At 35.7% G+C, this 19,366-nt stretch overlaps 1 protein-coding gene across 13 annotated transcripts in view; it reads left to right on the top strand.

Annotated features, from left to right (window-relative positions):
* PTPN4 (protein tyrosine phosphatase non-receptor type 4) overlaps positions 1–19,366 on the top strand; it is a 207,697-nt gene that overhangs the window by 176,189 nt on the left and 12,142 nt on the right. For 12 of the 13 annotated variants that reach the window (XM_077861382.1, XM_077861383.1, XM_077861381.1 and 9 more), the window contains 9 exons: positions 63–119; positions 5,229–5,385; positions 7,961–8,127; positions 9,164–9,254; positions 9,338–9,399; positions 12,014–12,160; positions 14,106–14,234; positions 16,553–16,701; positions 18,597–18,732. In XM_077861382.1, the coding sequence (XP_077717508.1) occupies positions 63–119; positions 5,229–5,385; positions 7,961–8,127; positions 9,164–9,254; positions 9,338–9,399; positions 12,014–12,160; positions 14,106–14,234; positions 16,553–16,701; positions 18,597–18,732 (1,095 nt within the window). Of the gene's footprint in view, positions 1–62; positions 120–5,228; positions 5,386–7,960; positions 8,128–9,163; positions 9,255–9,337; positions 9,400–12,013; positions 12,161–14,105; positions 14,235–16,552; positions 16,702–18,596; positions 18,733–19,253; positions 19,293–19,366 lie in introns of all 13 variants that reach the window. The other variant, XM_077861375.1, reaches the window with a different exon arrangement.

Below are 19,366 nucleotides of genomic sequence, written 5' to 3'. Positions count from 1 at the left end.
TAAATTAAGATATGTATATTTTGGTAATATTTGACTAAAATCTGACTTGCTCTGTTGTTCAGGGAGGATATGATCAGAAGATGCCTGTGATTGTGTCTCGAGTAGCACCAGGAACACCTGTGAGTTATCTGAATGTGGCTTTGTATAAATAAAATATCGCATACATAATCATATAGTTATAGAGATTCCTCACAAAACCCAGGGATAGGAATGCAATCAGACCTCTACAAAAAAAACTTAAAATGAACATCAGAACTCCCTGTTTTTCATCTCTATTTCTTTTTATGTTCCGTTCTTTCTCATTGCAAACCAGTTTGTTCAAGGGATCACCCTCATCTCTGTAGCTCCTCTAAGTAAGATACAGTCTAAATAAAAAGAGTGTACTTAGTACCAGTTTCCAGTTAGTCCTATAGCATCACCACCACACACTCTCTACTTTCACAATATGATTGTGACCCCTGCATCTCTACTAAAGAGAAATTGTATAGCTATCACTATTTTCCTCAGTTGATATAATGGGCTACTAGTAACTTCCAGATTCATATATTATCAGCTCAGCCAACCAGAGGGATTAAACCTCAATCCAGTTTACAGACTCCTGGGAAGTGAACTCTTCATAGATCCAACTTGTATCAGATGTCTACTTTTCTTTTCTTTTTTTTTTTTAAAGACTTTATTTATTCATGAGAGACAGAGAGAAAGAGAGGCAGAGACACAGGCAGAGGGAGAAGCAGGCCCCATGCAGGGAGCCTGATGTGGGACTCGATCCTGGGTCTCCAGGATCAGGCCCTGGGCTAAAGGCAGCACTGAACCGCTGAGCCACCCGGGCTGCCCCAGATGTCCACTTTTCAACAAAAGCACTTGTGAGCAGAGGGTACAGGACAAGAGTATGATGTATGAAATGCCTCCTGAACCTATTATGCATATGAAGGATAGGGACAGAGATCAGGGAAGTCTTCAAATTATTTATTAGTACATAAATGGTGGAAAATATATGTGTGGGACAGACTGCAAGGAGAAGATGAAAGATTCATAAATTTTTCCCTGTAGATAATATCTAAAATAGAAAACTAAAGGAAAACAAAATGTGAGGGTGTTGTTTAGAAATACTGAAGTAGGTACAAAAGATGTAGCTAAAATGTTGAAAGAAGTTGCCTGGGGTAGAGGGATGGTAGAGAAAAACACAAGAAATGGCTTCTTGTCTTAGTAATCTTATGACCTAGTCAGTTCTTTGAGATGTTTAATATATAACTTTACTAAAAATAGAAATTAAGCTACAATTTTTTTTCATCAGATACATATATCTTTTGACCTATTGATTCCACTTTTAGCAATTTCCTCTAATAAAGCAGTTGGACTAGGGAACAAAGGATACACAAGGACGTTCGTTGTAATACTGTTTATAATAAAAATGGGATGACAAAAATGTACATCGTTAGGATTGGTGAAATAAATGTGCTGTTTTGCAGCTGTTGAAATGATGGATGATGGAGCTCCATATACATAATGGAAATATGTTCATAAAATGGTGTTATAGAAAATGCAGCAAGACAAAATCAGAGAGACAAACCAAAAGAGACTCTTAATCATAGGAAACAAACTGAGCCTTGATGGAGAAAGGGGGTTGGGAGATGGAGTAACTGGGTGATGGGCATTAAGGAGGGCCTGTGATGGAATGGGCACTCAGTGTTTTATGCAACTGATGAATCACTGACCTCTACCTCTGAAGCTAATAATACATTATATGTTAATTGTATTTAAATTCAAAAATTAACTTGAAAATGCTTATTATTGATCTACATGTATGTTTGATACAACTTATAAATTTTTACATTTATTTATTTTTTTCATTTTGGAGGGAGGAGGGGAGGGGCAGAAAAAGAATCTTAAGCAGGCTCTGTACCCAGCACAGAGCCAAACTCGGGGCTCAATCTCACAACCTTGAGATCTGAGATCATGACCTAATTCGAAATCAGGAGTCACTCATTTGATTGACTGAGCTATCCAGGCACCCTTAATCCAGTTTTTTAACATGTGAGTTAGCACATTAAAAAGTCTGGAAACAAACAAAGTCTGTTTGCTCAGACTGTTAATAGCATTTCATCTGGGTAGTAGAATTATTGGGGTTTATCTCTTCTGTATTCCTCTTTTTAATTGTCCGAATCATGACAATGAGAATGTATTGTTCTTGTAATTAGAAAAAATAATGAGAGGATCCCTGGGTGGCTCAGCGGTTTGGCTCCTGCCTTCGGCCCAGAGCGTGATCCTGGAGTCCCGGGATCTAGTCCCACATTGGGCTCCCTGCATGGAGCCTACTTCTTCCTCTGCCTGTGTCTCTGCCTCTCTGTGTCTCATGAATAAAAAAAATCTTTTTAAAAAATAATCTTTTTTTATTTATATACCACTTGTAATAGTGAATGACACAAAAGAAATAGTAATTTTCCTGAGCAGTGAATGTGTATCATTTTCAATTAAGTCAGATGTTCAGGGAACTTTATATAGACAGGTTCATTTCCAAATAGAATCCTTTGACTCTAAATTTTCTTTTTAGGTTGTACAGATTATTGGTAATTTTTTCTTTCTGTCTTGTAGAACTATGTCCCATATATTGGCTAAGGGGTGCCTGGCTGGTTCAGTTGGTAGAGCATGCTACTCTTGATCTCTGGGTCATGAGTTCAAGCGCCACATTGGATTGGAAAGGCTAGAAAACAGACTCATATTTTAAAGATAAGAGAAAACACAAAAGTTCCCAAAAGACCGAGAATGAAAGACAAGAAAGGGATAGAAATTAAAACAAACAGTGAAGCATAATAATAGTTAAGGAAGGAAGAATGAGGCTTCCAGAAGGAGAAAATAAAAATTATTTTAAAAATAAAGTATATTGGCTGTGGGCTCCTGGGAGGCTTAGTTGGTTAAGCATCCAATGCTTGGTTTCATCTCAGGTCATGATCTCATGATGGTCATAGAATGGAGCCGTGTATTGGGCTCCATGATTAGTAGGGAATCTGCTTGAGATTCCCTCTGTCCCTCTCCCCACTCTTGCTCTCTTGCTCTCTCTCTAAAATAAGGCTTTTTTAAAAATATTGACTGCATTTATAAGAATAATAAAAATGTATTATCTTTACATTATCTTATTAATTTAGAGATGATCACAGGTTTCCAGTTGTAAACCTCATTTTAGGTGATTGGGGGAGAAGAACAGGATTTCAAATATTTTAATGTTAGTTTTTATATTGGACATCTTCTGAAATGGATAAAATAATGCCCAATTCTTCAGTTCCCAATTGAAGTCATGTTTTTCTTTCTGTCTACTAATTGTACTATTCACAAAGTAAGGTGAGAGGATAACTATTTGCACTAGCCCATTACATATCTCCCAGTTCACTACTGTTTGGGTACTGCAAAGGCAATTACAAAAACTTGGGACTAAATTGGTACACAAAAGTCTCACCCTGCTAGTGCACAGAGAGAGTATGTGAATGTCATCTGCTCCACCACAAGAAGTAGAGATAGAAAAGAAGCAACTAGAGAGAACGGTCATAACCTCTAAACTTGAATTTTCTGTATTTTAATGCTTTGCATTGAATTATCTCATTTTTGTCTTTGCAACTCTATGAAATAATTAGTGGAGATACCTGCTTCATTTTCAGAGTCTCATGTGTCTAAAATCACACACTTCATAAGCAGCCAAGGAAGAACTTGGCTTTTAGACCAGTGCTCTTTCCGCTAGTGACAGTACTTGTTGTATTTGTTGACTTTCTATTATGAAAGAATATATGAATTTGAGTAGTTGTGCTTTCATTTCTTTAAGCTCCCTTTGTTGTAAGGTCCAACCCAGTCATTTCCTTCTCTATTCAACCTATCATCCTTCCTGACTTGACTTCCATATGTTCTCATTGCTATGTTCCTGGAGCATGCTGTCTATATTTCTGCTTACTTCTTTTAGCTTAATTATGCCTTTGTTTTCTCAATAAAATGGCAGTCCTCAGTAACACAGTAGTGCAGGACAGCAAAGACAACTGTGCAAGGAGATCTTGGTAGTCAATGGGAAAAGTTATGCTTTCTATGACCTTTAAATTTTTTATCAAATAATTTAAATCTCTTTTAGTTCCCATTAAAAATGTATAGAGAGGTGAAAAAATAGTAAAACTAATACTGGCTTAGTATCCTGTAATCCAAATCACTAGAAACACTGAGAAATAAAGTATTCTGTTACCTTGAGGAAGTACTTTGAGCAGTGGCTTGTTGTTGCCCTTATTGTCATATAACTTAAAATACAGGGGGAGCATTTTTCTCTCCTTGGCAAATGTCCTACTCATTTCTAAATTTGAATTCACTTTCAACATTTTATCTTGTGTATTTTCAATGTTGTGAAATGTGACCTTCAGTGAGAATTTTTTTGCCAGCACCACTTCCTTGAGGACATCGTCATCCTTCTCATCAGTGCCATTTTCATCATTTATGTTAATAAGCGTGCCTTCACTGAATTCCCTTCACTGCATGTATGGAGACTATCTAACAGTAGTAGTGTCAGTATTTCCACTATCAGTGGTTCACTTTCGATTTGAATGTTCTTCTATCACTATCACTCTTTTGTTTCTTTGCTGTGTTTTTAGCTTTTCTGGTTGGTTGCCTATTTACATGGGTTTATCAGTGGGAGACAAGCTGGGGACATAAGTGCCTGCTTTGCTATCTCTGCATGAACTGATGAACAGATGCACAACAGATCACCAGCCGACTTTGAAAGAAATAATGTGATTGGTCACTGATCATGATGTGTGTCTGTTATTTATGAAGTGATTTGTAGACTCATGTGCTAGTAGCAAAGCTCATCCTTTATGCAGTTATTCACAATTTATTGTGGTAAATAGAATTTGAATGTTGTTAGGGGATTGGTGTTATTTAACTAAACTGTGGTAACAGATTTGTACATACCTGGACAGTGCAGAGTAAGGGCTGTCATTATCTACGCACCTTGAGGTTATTAATCTTATCTGTATATCTAGACATTAAAATAGGGCATCAAGGATAAAAGTTGTTGAAAGAAAAGGGGAAAAAAGCAGCTTCATTCATAGATTTCTGCTTTTTGCAAATAGAAAAATAAATGGGCAGATGCTCTTCTCTATGTACTTTTCATTCTTCTGCTGGAGAGTATAAAAACATATTCCTGTGCTTTACTTTCAGAAAGCCATATGCACATCTAAAACCTTATTTATGTTACATTACAGGCTGACCTCTGTGTCCCTCGATTGAATGAAGGGGACCAAGTTGTACTGATCAATGGTCGGGACATTGCTGAACATACCCATGATCAAGTTGTCCTGTTCATTAAAGCTAGCTGTGAGAGACATTCTGGGGAACTCGTACTCCTGGTTCGACCTAATGGTAAGTACTCTATGTAGCACGGGATATTTTTGTAATTTGTTAGTATTTGTTACTGGACACAGCAACCAGAGTGGGCTTTTTAAAACGTAAATTATGTCATGTGGTTTCTTGCTGAAAGCACAGTGGCTTCCATTCATACTTGGATTAAAATTCAGTTCTTGGCTCCTTGCCTGTCACACAGCCTTGCTCACTCTGTCCTTTGCTGGCTTTTTTTTGTTGTTGTTCCTTCTGCCTAAAACACTCTCCTTGATTTTGATAGGACTTACACTCTCACTTCATTCAGGTCTCTGCTCAGCTCTCATCCCCAGAAAGTCCTTTTCTTCTGACCACTGTTGCTGAAATATCTTCCCACTTCGCTCAGTTGCTCTAGTAGTGGTAGGTATGCAGTAAGTAAATGAGTACATTTTGAACCACTTTTAGAAAACTCTAGCGAGCTATAGTTAAAATCCTGTCTTTGTTGGCAGTAAACAATGCCAGTAACCTAATCATTTCATTCCTTATCTGGACAGCTGACTTGTTAATTCATAGCCAAAGTTCCAGGTTTGGAGGAACCTTAATGCCATACACTCTCGCTCCTTTGCTGATTGCTTGAGTTTCCCCAACAACAGCCTCAAGATCAATCACCCTGGCAGTGTGCAGCACTCAGCACTCTGAAGCACTTCAATTTCCTCTTGGGTAGCTTGAACTATTAATAGAATTCATCTTCTTTCAGTCTCTTTGTTCCCAATTCTGTCCCTTTATGCTATGCAAAAAAAGTTAAATCCCCCTTCAGTTTTTGACAGTAGCTAATTTTACCAGAAACCTTCCCTCTTTCTCCAGTATAACAATCCCAGATCCTTCTGTGTTCATATGCCATTGTTTCAGATTTCCATAACGCTCCATCAGGCTCCTCAGAGAAAGGTTCTTATATGTCTTCAGCCTGCCATTAGACACATTCTTCTAGTTTTATTCCCAACAGTTTGCAATCATAGTTTTAGCCACAAGGGTAATTATTGGTTAATGCCTCGCTACTGGTTGTTATATACCATGGGGAACTAAAATGTAGTCAGAACTTGAGCCATTCCCCACCCCACCACACCCAACCCTGCAAAGTTTTCCAAGAAAGTTCCTTTAAAAAAATAAAAATAAAGAATTGTCATTTTGTCTCTTGGGTACAAACAGGCATTTTTTTTTTTTTTTTTGGCTTTTATAGGCATTTTCATTTTATCTTCTCTACTTTGTGTTTTTCTGCATTCGTGGTCTAGAATTGGTTTTCTAAGAAAAATCTAAAGACTTCAACAGAACATTCTATTTTGACTTTTCAAGGAACTCCTTCATTTAGACTTGATATGTAGGTGATTCATTATTAGGCATTTTCTGTCACATAAAGCAACTAAAGTTTTTTACTAAGACCTAGTACTCTATTTTGTTTCTTCCATTTTCTCTTGATAACACATCCTAAAGAACCTAATAGTAAGTTCTACACATAGGCTATTTTGCATATTCTTATTTAATCTTTACACCCGTCCAATGAAAGATGAATTATGCCCACTTTACAGTTGAAGGCAGTTTAGCACCAAGACACTCAGTTACCTGCTCATAAATTCATGAACCAGATTATGAACAAAGTTCCATATAATGGAAAAGGCATGGCATTTTGCAATTCCAAATCACTTTGCTTATATTTTAAATTAGGAGAGGAAATTACCTAGGGTTTACTTCTTTACAAAAGATCTTTCTGTTGTTTTTATCATCAGAATCTGGACTGAGGGTAGGGCACATCTGGGTAGCTCAGTCAGTTAAGCACCTGACTCTTGATTTCAACTCAGGTCATGATCACAAGGTTGTGAGATCGACCCCAGTATGGGATTCCTTGCTGATAGTGGAGCCTGCTTATGATATTCTCTCTCATTCTCTTTCTCTTTCTCTCTCTCTCTCTCCCTCTCCCCCCACCCCCCCACCCCCACCCCCACTCCCACTCCCACCCCTACTCCTCGCCTCTCCCACTTGCATGGACACCGCTCTCTATCTCTCAAAAAAAAAAATCTGGACTGGGACCTGTATTTATTTTTAGTATGTCCCTTTTTATTTTTTTTAATTTATCATTTCCCTTTTTACTTAAAACAACATATAATCAAACTTTATGTTTACAAAACATATCAGAAACAGGCAGCCCCAGTGGCGCGGCGGTTTAGCACTGCCTACAGCCCAGAGTATGATCCTAGAGACCCAGGATTGAGTCCCACATCGGCCTCCCTGCATATATATACACAAACACACACACAGACACATACACACAGACACACACACACACGTCTCTGTTTCTATTTTTGTTCTAGGTTCCACAATTTAAGGGCAGGTCTGTTCTTAGCTGATTCTTGACAGTTCTTTTTCTAATTGTCTCTTCAGGTTATAGACATTTTTAGCAATATGGCCAAGAATGTTTCTTTTTCCTAAAGGTACAGCAAAGTTCAGCTTCACAGCTACTCGGTCCCTTACACAGTGGCACTAGATTCAAATCTGATTAATTCATCTGGTAAATTCTTTGCTGGTTTATTAAGATTTCCATGTGGCTTTTTTGTTTTTGTTTTTTTAGCTGTATATGATGTAGTGGAAGAAAAGCTAGAAAATGAGCCAGACTTCCAGTACATTCCTGAGAAAGCCCCACTAGATAGCATCCATCAGGATGACCATTCCCTGCGGGAGTCAATGATTCAGCTAGCTGAGGGGCTTGTCACTGGAACAGTCCTTACACAATTTGATGTAAGTAATATTGTAGGGAAAGGATGTTGGACCATATTTTAAAATTAATTTCATGGTTTCTTAACTGTCTAATCTATCATTTATATTTTATAAACTAAAATGGTATTCTGTGAAATATTTGGCATAATAAATATTCTAAAATACGTAGTTTTAAATATTGCTTCCAAAATGCTAGCTATGGGGCAGCCCGGTGGCTCAGTGGTTTAGCGTCACCTTCTGCCCGGGACCTGATCCTGGAGACCCAGGATCGAGTCCCTCGTCAGGCTCCCTGCATGGAGCCTGCTTCTCCCTCTGCCTGTGTCTCTGCCTCTCTCTCTGTGTGTGTTTCTCATGAATAAATAAATAAAATCTTAAAAAAAAATGCTAGCTGTAGTTACATAAATAGATATCTTTTTAAAAGAGAGAAATAAGGAGATTTTATGAGTAATGTCATCAAACTAAATTTTTTTCTGTAATTAAACAGCTATTTTTATGAAAGGTAGCAGAGGAAGATAGGCTATGGTACAGCTAAACTCCTAGGTTAAAGGAAAATGACTTTTGTACTTCATCATATTTAATCTTTTATCTATCTAGTTGGTCACATGTTTGTTGCTCTAAAGTATGTGCTATTCATAAGTGACTATAAAACATTTGTGACAAAAAAAAACATTTGTGACTATAAATTATTTAGGGCGTGTCAGTTTTTCTTTTAAGAAGTCCTTGGTTCATATACTGTGTACACCTCACCAAATTAAATGAAAGCTAAATGTTTTCTGCAGATTTGCTCTTTAATACCTTAGATATTCTTCTGTAAGCAAAATTATTTTCACTTGCTTTTATCATTAAAAAACTACAATATATAATTCATGTCAAAAATTATGCAGAATCAGCTTCTTGAATTTGGTTCAATACCCTACTAGCCTCGGGTATGTCATTGCATGGATGAGGTATCCTAAGGAAAAACATATTTGTTGTAGCATAGAAATAAGTCTGAAAAACAAAATAATCTCTTAATGTCTTTTTTGACTCATCTTATACCCTCCCCCCCTTTTTTTAGCAACTGTATCGGAAAAAACCTGGAATGACAATGTCTTGTGCCAAATTACCTCAGAATATTTCCAAAAATAGATACAGAGATATTTCGCCTTGTAAGTATCTACATCTCTGTTTGTTAAGTTTAATCTTTTTAGCATTACTTTATTAAAATATTCTTCTCTTAAATTATTTTCAGATGATGCTACACGGGTCATTTTAAAGGGTAATGAAGACTATATCAATGCAAATTATATAAATGTAAGTTTATTTTTATTAAGCTTTTGTCATTCAGAATAAGAAGGACCACTGTAAACTTTGAGGTTCATTCTTGAGAGAATGTTAACACTGTTAGATATTGAAAAATATTATAAATTTAATGTTAAAAAATAATTCGGGGTGTGCCTGGATGGCTCAATGGTTGAGAGTCTGCCTTTGGCTCAGGTCGTAATCCTGGGGTCCTGGGATCAAGTCCCATGTTGGGTTCCACACAGGAAGCCCGCTTCTCCCTCTGCCTATATCTCTGCTTCTCTATCTCTCATGAATGAATAAATAAAATCTTTGAAGATAAATAGTTTGATACTGGCATATTAGCATATGCATAGAGTAGTGGAATAGAATAGTCTAGAAATAGGTTGAAATAATTACTAGACTGTTATTTATGGTAGAGATGGACTTTTAAATCATTGAAGATAAAAATAGATTAGTAAATGGGTTGTGTAATATACCTAGATATAATCTAGAATATATCATTGTAGGAGGTTTTCCTTCCCTTGTAGGGAGATAAAAGGATTACCAACTTCTTTTCTTACTTTGTAATGTAAAAAATGTCAAATATATAAAAGTAGAAGTAAAATGAACCTTCACATACACCTCATTCAGTTCAGCAGTTGTCAACTACTCATGCCCCCACACATCCAGATTGTTTTAAAACAGATCCAGTTTTCATGTCATTTATGTATAGAGACTTCACCTACTCACTCTTGATGTAACGTATTTTAGATATGTCAAAATATAAACGTTAAAAAATGGAATCCTGAATGTACTTGGAGGATATCTATGAAATTGTTTAAAATCTCAGAAAGGGAAAGACTTTTCTACATTTAGACTCTTGTCTACACTCACAAAAAGTACAAATCAAAACTGGAAAGAATGACTATTTTTCACCTATTAGACTTCAAATATCAAAGAGTGTGGTAATGCCATTTACAAGTCTTTGTCCTTTTTCTGAAATCTTGGGGTCAAATATATTTTAGGATTCAGAATTTTTTGGATTTTTTAAAGATTATTCAGTGCTTGTACCATAGACTGTAATAAGTAACATCCCTAGCAGACTTATAAGACATTACCCTGTAATCAGTGTATTGATAGTCAGTAGCAAACCATGGATAGTACCAGAAAATGGGACTTGTAAAGACTTGAAGTAGTCTTAGATTATTAGTTCAGGTCAGATATTGTAGTCAGATGAGTCCAGATTAGGTCAAATGTACCAAAAAAGGACAGACTTACACTTCAGAGCACTGAGAGTTTCAGAATTGTGAATAAGGGATTATCAGTATATTAAGGAGACTATCGGAGAATAAGCATTTTTGTACATTTTTGGTGGAAGTATTAATGGGTACAACCTCTTTAGAGAGGTAACTAATAAAATGTTAGGTTTGCAAAACTATTCAGTGCAACTTTGTTTATCATAGCAAATAGATTACCAGCAAGTTAAATGTTCATTAAATAAATTATAGTATATTTACGTAGTAGAGCCATTAAAAAGAATAAAATTTTGTGTATTAATCTGACATCTCAAAAAAAAAGCAGAAAAAGAGAACAGGTACAGAACATTATAAGCTACCTTTTATATTTTACAGAAAACTGAGTTTGCATCTACATTTGTGTGTTACATGTAGAGTATCTCCAAAAGGGTATATTAGAAATTAGAAAAAAAAGATTGCCTTCTTGGGTGTGAACCAGAGGCTGGGGTGGGAGGGAGACCTCTTTCTTTATTTACCCTTTGGTATTCTTCGGTGCTACATGTATGTGTCACCTTTTCTTCTTAAGCCTCAAAAAGTAGTAGAATGATGACTCATCTTCCCCAAATACTCAGGATCTTACATCTTCCTGAAAATAATAATTAAATTTTTTTACTATCTTTTTTATGTGTGTATGTATTATATATACACATACATATGTATACATAATTTGTAAAGTCTGAACTAAAACAAATGGCAGAATTCTTGCTCATTGCAAATTTTACCAATAAGCTGTTTAGAAACAAGTATTCTTTCTGTATCAACTCTCTGCCTCTAAAGCAGGATTTTCTGTAAAGCTCCTCTTAAACCCCTAAGAGTGCTTTGGAAAATATTTGAATTTCTGTTTCCAATAATTAAAAGATAAATATGTGTAACTACTGAGAAATTTCTTATACTGGTAAAGAAATTATTAATAAATATATTGAGTTTTTATTCTTTTTCAAATTTATATTTAAATTCTAGTTAAGTAACACATACTATAACACTGGTTGCAGGAGTAGAATTTAGTGATTCATCACTTACATATAAAACTCAGTGCTAAAAAAAAAAAAAAAAAAAAAAAAAAACTCAGTGCTCATTGTAAAACAAGTGCCCTCCTTAATAGCAGTCACCCATTTAGCCCATCCCCCTTCTTCATCTACCCTCAATTTGTTCTTGGTTAAGAGTCTTATGTTTTGTCTCCCTCTCTCTTCTCCTTTTAAAGATATTATTGATAAATGTTTATTTTACTGAGTTTGCAGTTTATTGAGATTAGTTGTATTTAGTTATTATTTAGTGGATGATTTTCGTATACGTGATCATAGCAAAATAATAATGTAATAGACTTCAGTTTTGTGTCCTTTGCTTTTTAGATGGAAATCCCTTCTTCTAGCATTATAAATCAGTATATTGCTTGTCAAGGGCCATTACCACACACTTGTACAGATTTTTGGCAGATGACTTGGGAACAAGGCTCCTCAATGGTTGTAATGTTGACCACACAAGTTGAACGTGGCAGAGTAAGTCATACTTGAATCTTACACATTGCTTGGGCTTTTTTTTCCAACATATATTTGCATATATGATCAAAATATTTGCATTGATTTAGTCTTTTTTTTAGCCTTTAAGCTTTCTTTCTTGTAATGTGATTAATATCATAGAGACTAACACATAATAAATACGATATATAAGTGTTAGCCATTATTATTACCAGCTATTATCTTCATGAATTAATATGGAGGCACCTCGGTGTCTCAGTTTGTTGAGTGTCTGCCTTTGGCTCTGGTCATGATCTCAGGATCCTGGGATCAAGCCCCACGTCCAGCTCCCTGCTCCACGGGGAGCCTGTTTCTCCCTCTCCCATTCCCCATGTTTGTGCTCTCTTGCTCTGTCAAATAAATAAAATCTTTTTTAAAAATGTAAATAAATTAATATGTATTTGATAAGGGATTTGTATGTAGAATATATAAAGAACTACAACTCAACAATTAAATGATAAATACTTAATTTAAAAGTGGCTGAACATTCAGAGTAGGTGTTTCTCAAAAGAAGATATTTAAATGGCCAATAATGTCATGGAAAGATGCTCAGCGTCATTAGTTACCAGGGAAGTGCAAAATCAAACCCACAAAGAGGTAGCACTTCATATAGGATCGCTAAAATAAAAATGACAGCTAATACTAAGTGTTGAAAAAAAAAAAATACTAAGTGTTGACAATGATGTGGAGAAAATGGAACCTTCCTGTATTGCTGGTAGATTCATAAAAAGATGCAGCCACTTTGGAAAACAATGTCAGTTCCTCAAAAGGCTAAACACAGAGTTATTAAAACTCCGTAGTTTCACACCCAGGAGCAATGAAAACACATGTTTACATAAAAATACACAGATGTTCGTAGGAGCATTATTTATGATTGCCAAAAGGTGAAACCAATCCAAATATAACAGATAAAATGTGGTGTAATCATATAGTTGTATATTATTTGGCAGTTAAAACAAATGAAAAAATGGTCTATGCTAAAACATGGATGAACCCAGAAAACATTTTGCTAAGTGGACAAAGGCAGTCATCAAAGCCCACACACAATGTGATTGCATTATATGAAGTGTCCAGAGTAGGCAAATTCATAGAGGACAGGAAATAGATTAATGGTTGCCTAGGCCCAGACTGAGAGAGCGGTTTGGGATAGAGGAACACACAGTGATTATTAATGGATATGGGGTTTCTTTGGGGAGTGAAAAAATGCTCTAAAAGTGATTGTGCTGATGATTGCCCAGTTCTGAAAACAATTGAATTGTGTACTTTAAGTGGGTAAATTTTATGGTACGTGAATTATGTGACAGTAAAACTTTTTTTTTTAAAATCTTCATTATGAAAATTAATGGATTGGCATTTTAGTTAAGAGATTGATTTCATTACCTCAAATCTAAAAATACCAGGACACCTGGATGGCTTAGTGATTGAGTGTCTGCCTTCAGTTCAAGGCGTGATCCCAGGTCCGGGGATCAAGTCCAGTATCGGGCTCCCTGCAAGGAGCCTGCTTCTCCCTTTTTCTATGTCTTTGCCTCTCTCTGTGTCTGTCATGAATAAATAAATAAAATCTTTAAAAATAAATAAATCTAAAAATACCATATTTAGTGCACCATTTGCTAATTTCTTTGTAGTAAATGATTCAAGCAAGAAATAACAATCATAAAACATTGGGTGAAAACGTGTAATAAACAGGATATTTAAAAAAAAAAAAACAGGATATTTGCAGTCTCAAAATATATCCAAACATTATTATTACAAAGAAAAAAATGATGAAGAAATTTTAGGAGTTGGCAGATCTAGGTTAAAGGATCAATGAGGGTTCATCAAAATATTCTTGTAACTTTTCTGTAGGCTTGGAAGTTTTTAAAAATTAAAACATTTTCAAAATTGGAGAGCCTAAATTACATATTTTTCTTAAATCTATTGATGTCAGGTTAAGTGTCACCAGTATTGGCCAGAACCCACAGGAAGTTCATCCTATGGATGTTATCAAGTCACCTGCCACTCAGAAGAAGGAAACACAGCCTATATCTTCAGGAAGATGACACTGTTTAACCAAGAGGTAGGAAGGCAGGGTAACCACTCAGTAGAACGGTTGTATTCAAGGTAAAAACTTTGAAAGCTGAAGATGTTTTGAGTCCTGATTACTAGGAAATACTATTTAAAAATTACTGAATTTGCTTCATTGGAATGCTTTGGGATCTTATGACATATATTCTCCTATGTAAAATGTATTTTCAGTTTCTCTATGTAATACAAATACTCAGTAAAAAAAGATTCTAGCAAATTATACTAACCACTCTTAATATTTTGCCTCTTTATAAAAATTATACCATGGTTGTATTTGATTTCTTCCTGCCAGTAATAGCAATAAAGTATTTGAGTACATCTGTGGAAATACAAAGAATAATTGAGAGCTGTCAAATTATTGTCCTTTTTTGTAAAAGGGTAAAGGAGAACAATTTCACAGTCTCCACAGTATTAAGAAGGAAAAGATTGTAGGCAGGATACTATGACAGCAGACAGATTATAGCTTTGTAATTACTAGTTCTTGCTGCCACCTGGGTCACTCCTTTTGACTTCTAAATCCAGAGCCAGAAATGGATTAGTAATGCAGCTACTTTTACTGATTAGTAAATGATGGCTCAGTAACTCAATTGGAAAATGTGTGTAGAGCCTGGCATGTTGCCAGTCTTGTCAGGCTGTTAAACACACACTACACCCACTTTCACTGCTTGCAACTAGTTATTCCTGTACCCACCCTTTGGTTTTGAAGGGGGCTAGAAGAAGAAAAAAATAATTGCTAGAGAAGAGCAAATAGCACATGCTTTGAATACTTAATGCCTGTCTCATCATTGGTTAAACCTTTGGAAATGAGAGCTTCATCTCCCCCTCCCCATCCCACTCCACTTCCCTGAATATGAATAAAGATGCCTAGCAAAACAGCTTTACTGACCCAAAGGGAAGGAGCTAGAAGTTGTGGTGATTGATGATAAAAGAATCTGGCATTGAATATAGCTAAGTTACAAGAAATAAAAAGTTAAAATTTCCAAATCTTATGGACTAGAGAGTACATTAGAATGAATTTAGGGCTTGTGTAGCTCATGGTCCAATATAACCAGGTAAGTCAATAAGATATTTCTTCATTTTCCCAAATGGGTAAGAAAGCTACATGTTGGCTATATAAAGTAATATTTTTGTCCTCAGCATAGTCTGTTTATGCTCCATATATAGGTTACCTATGGGAGTTTATAAACTTACTGTGGCTTTTCTTTACAAACCCTGAGTACCTCAGAACTATGCCAAGACACAAATTAGTTTTTAAAGTTTGAGACAAATATACTTGGGAAAATACAATTGCTTACATACCAAATACATATTTGCGTGGATGGACAGACAGACCTCAAAACATAATAAATATCCATTTAATATTACCCATTCTTGTAATTATTGGTACCAGTAAATATTTTTTTAACAATAATAATCAAAAGTAGCCTATATTAGATACCTTAAATTCATTTCATAGGTTTCTGAAAATGTAGTTATCAAGTTAATACTGACTGAGGTCTCTTTGGGAATTCTTTCATTAGTCCTTTTCTTAATTACCTTGCACTTTAATGGTCTTTTCTGGAAGCCCCCTTTAATATAAATGACAATAACCAGATTTCATAGTATTGAATGACCATAGACACCAATTTTTGAGAATATGATTCCAAACAATTGTTTGGATGATTTATAGGTTCTCTCATAGAATCCTTTCAGCATAAGACTATCCCTGTGAGGTGTAGATTTTATTTATTTTATTTTTCAGTTGAAGAAAGTAAGGTTCTGCAATACTAAATGCCTTGACCAGCTAAATCCAATAATACCTTTCTCCATTTTACTGACTCTTGGCTCCCAAAAAAGAAATTAAACCCTGATTTGACTTTGTGATCTCCAGTTTTTAATCTACACTTATTTTGAGATTTTATTTTCCTAATTTCCATTATTTCACTTGTGTTTTTCAGAATTAGCCCAACCTTTCTTACTAAAAATGTTTTCCCTACTATTTTTGTTCACCTCACACTTTTTCAGTTTTCTTTAAACATTTCTCTGTATCTTACTCTATTTTTGCCTGTTTATCATCTGAAAAATACTTTACAAATATAGAAACTGAGTTACAAGGAGAGTAGTGATCCAAGTAGCCAGTACTTAATGGATTCAACTGATTCTGTAAAATGATTTCTTTCTTTCTCATAGAAATTTTGGGTTTTACTGAATTTGTACATTACTAGTGGGAATAGTTTGTTTTATTTTTCTTCCAAAATTAAAATGACACAAATATTTATATTTTAAACATAATTCCTAAGTTAAGGTGCATAATTTCTCATTTATACTTAGAAAAATGAGAGTCGTCAACTCACTCAGATCCAGTACATAGCCTGGCCTGACCATGGAGTTCCTGATGATTCAAGTGACTTTCTGGATTTTGTTTGTCATGTACGAAATAAGAGGGCTGGCAAGGAAGAACCAATTGTTGTTCATTGCAGGTATTCTATTTTCTGGCTTTTTTGATTGAATAGCTGACCTGATATGTCATTTTTAAAAGGGAGTGTGGGACAGCCCAGGTGGCTCAGCGGTTTAGCACCGCCTTCAGCCCAGGGCCTGATCCTGGAGACCGGTGATCAAGCCCCATGTCAGACTCCCTGCATGGAGCCTGCTTCTCCCTCTGCCTGTGTCTCTGCCTCTCTCTCTTTCTGTGTCTCTCATGAATAAATACAATCTTAAAAAAATAAGTAAATAAAAGGAAGTGTGTATTTTATTTTGTCCTTAAGTTGTGATCATCACTATGGTAATTAGATCCTAAAACATTATCTGAAGCTGGAAGGCAGAGGGTATGTTCTGACACGTGATTGTCAGAATCTTTATCATAAGAAGTAAAAATAATACTTTACTGACTGATTCCTAGAAGCTTCTCTTTCTCATAGTTTAACATCTCAAACATTGGGTGTCTTACAATCAATGGTATCTTAGATTTGATAAAATCTAATATTCTAAGCATTCAGTTGCAGCCTAACGTTTAGATTTTTTTCTCCTAGCAATGTGCTCCTTCCTGCCCTGTGTGCCCTCCTAGGACTTTTTTTTTTAAGTATTCTCCCTCTCTAGGAGTGGCCCTATCACTTCCAGGAGCTCCAGGTAAACAGCAAGAGGCTACCCTTTCTTCGTTTCATACTCAGGCCCCGTTCTGCCTTCCAAAGGGCTGAATACAAGGACTCCAGCTTTCACTACCATTGACCCCAGATTAGGAAACTGAAATTATCTTCTCCTTATCTTAGCCACTTCTGTTACTGAATGATTTATTCAGAAGCTGTGTTGAATTCTCTCAATAAATAAATAAAGGTATCTCTTCCTCCTCAAACTTTCCAGCACTTTTTAAAGAGCTGACTGAAATCATCAAAACAGATTGTAGACCAAATGTCTGAGACACAACATGGCAGGATTGATGAACACATTTGGCCATTTCATATCCTAAGTCTGCAACAGCTGCTATAGCTTTTATGTTCACAGAGAATACTTCAAAAAGTTGTTCTTGACTATCACAATTCTAAAATGTAATCAAAATTAAATTTGGTTTTAAAAACTGATTTGAGTGTGGAAAATATTATCTTTTATCCATTTGTTAATGATTTATTATTGTAATCTTGTTACTTTGCATTTTATTTTTTTTTAAGATTTTATTTATTTATTTATTTATTTATTTATTTATTTATTTATGAGAGCATACAAGTGGAGGGAGGGGCAGAGGGGCAAGCAAACTCCCCACTGAGTGGGGAGCCCAACATAGGGCTCAATCCCAGGACCCCGAGGTCATGACCTGAGCCGAAGTCAGATGTAAACCAACTGACTGAGCCACCTAGGTTCTCTGTTATTTTGCCTTTTATTTTTTTTTTTTAATTTTTTATTTATTTATGATAGTCACACACACAGAGAGAGAGAGGCAGAGACACAGGCAGAGGGAGAAGCAGGCTCCATGCACCGGGAGCCCGACGTGGGATTCGATCCTGGGTCTCCAGGATCGCACCCTGGGCCAAAGGCAGGCGCCAAACTGCTGCGCCACCCAGGGATCCCTATTTTGCCTTTTAAAGGAGGTTGCTCCAGTAAGCTTGTGTACCTTGTTCAGATTTTAAAAACTGAAATGTAACCCTTTTAAAGCAGCAGTTTTACAACTAACAGTGGGGAAGGGTGGATGCAAACCATTTATTCTGTATTAAGTGTGAAATGTTTTTCAATTTTCAAAATATTTTTTAGTTGACTTTTATATATAAAACTTCTAAATGAAATCAAATTGTTCTTCTAATGTATTATGTTTCAGTACTTTATTTACTGTACAAATAACAGTTTAACAGAATAGTATCAATGAGACTTTGCTCTTTGTCTTTTTCAGTGCTGGAATTGGAAGAACTGGGGTTCTTATTACTATGGAAACAGCCATGTGTCTCATTGAATGCAATCAACCAGTTTATCCACTAGACATTGTAAGAACAATGAGAGATCAACGAGCCATGATGATCCAAACACCTGTAAGTACTGTACTTCAAGTATATATGTATATTCTCAACATGATGATTTTTGTTATGCCAAACCATATTTTTATCTTCTTAATTGCCTGACAGGAGCCAATAACCCCTAGCACAAAGGTTCACGAATATTGCCTCTAACAAGCCACTTGTTTTTGTAAATAAAGTTTTATTAGAATACAGCCATGTCCATTTGTTTATATATTATCTGTGACTGCTCTCACACTAAAATACCAGAGTTGAGAAGTTGTAACAGGTACCAAATGATTTGCAAAACCTAAAATATTCACTACCCGGTTTTTACAGAAAATGTTTATTAGTACCACCTATCATGTTAATTCTTGAGTGCTTACACAGGTACAGAGGAACTTTCCCTCTATTAGTTAGTCGGGGAATGCCAAGAACAATAGCATCCTTGACTGGAGAATCTTGGCAGACCTGTTATTGATGAAACAGCTGTGAACTTGAATTGCAACAACAAAAGTAATAGAAATTAAGCTACTACCTTACTGTATTCTACACAGACTCTGAATTATATTCCAAGAATCAAAAGAGGAATCAAGGTATTTTAGAGTTAAGATTATGTTTCATATTAAGCTATGGTGAAATGTTAGCATTGTTGGTGGCACTAAAGTTC

Source organism: Canis aureus, chromosome 20 (assembly GCF_053574225.1).
Source record: "Canis aureus isolate CA01 chromosome 20, VMU_Caureus_v.1.0, whole genome shotgun sequence".
In the NCBI taxonomy this organism is placed as follows: domain Eukaryota; kingdom Metazoa; phylum Chordata; class Mammalia; order Carnivora; family Canidae; genus Canis; species Canis aureus.
The sequence above is the reverse complement of the archived record's forward strand: the minus strand, read 5'-3'. Positions and strand labels throughout refer to the sequence as shown.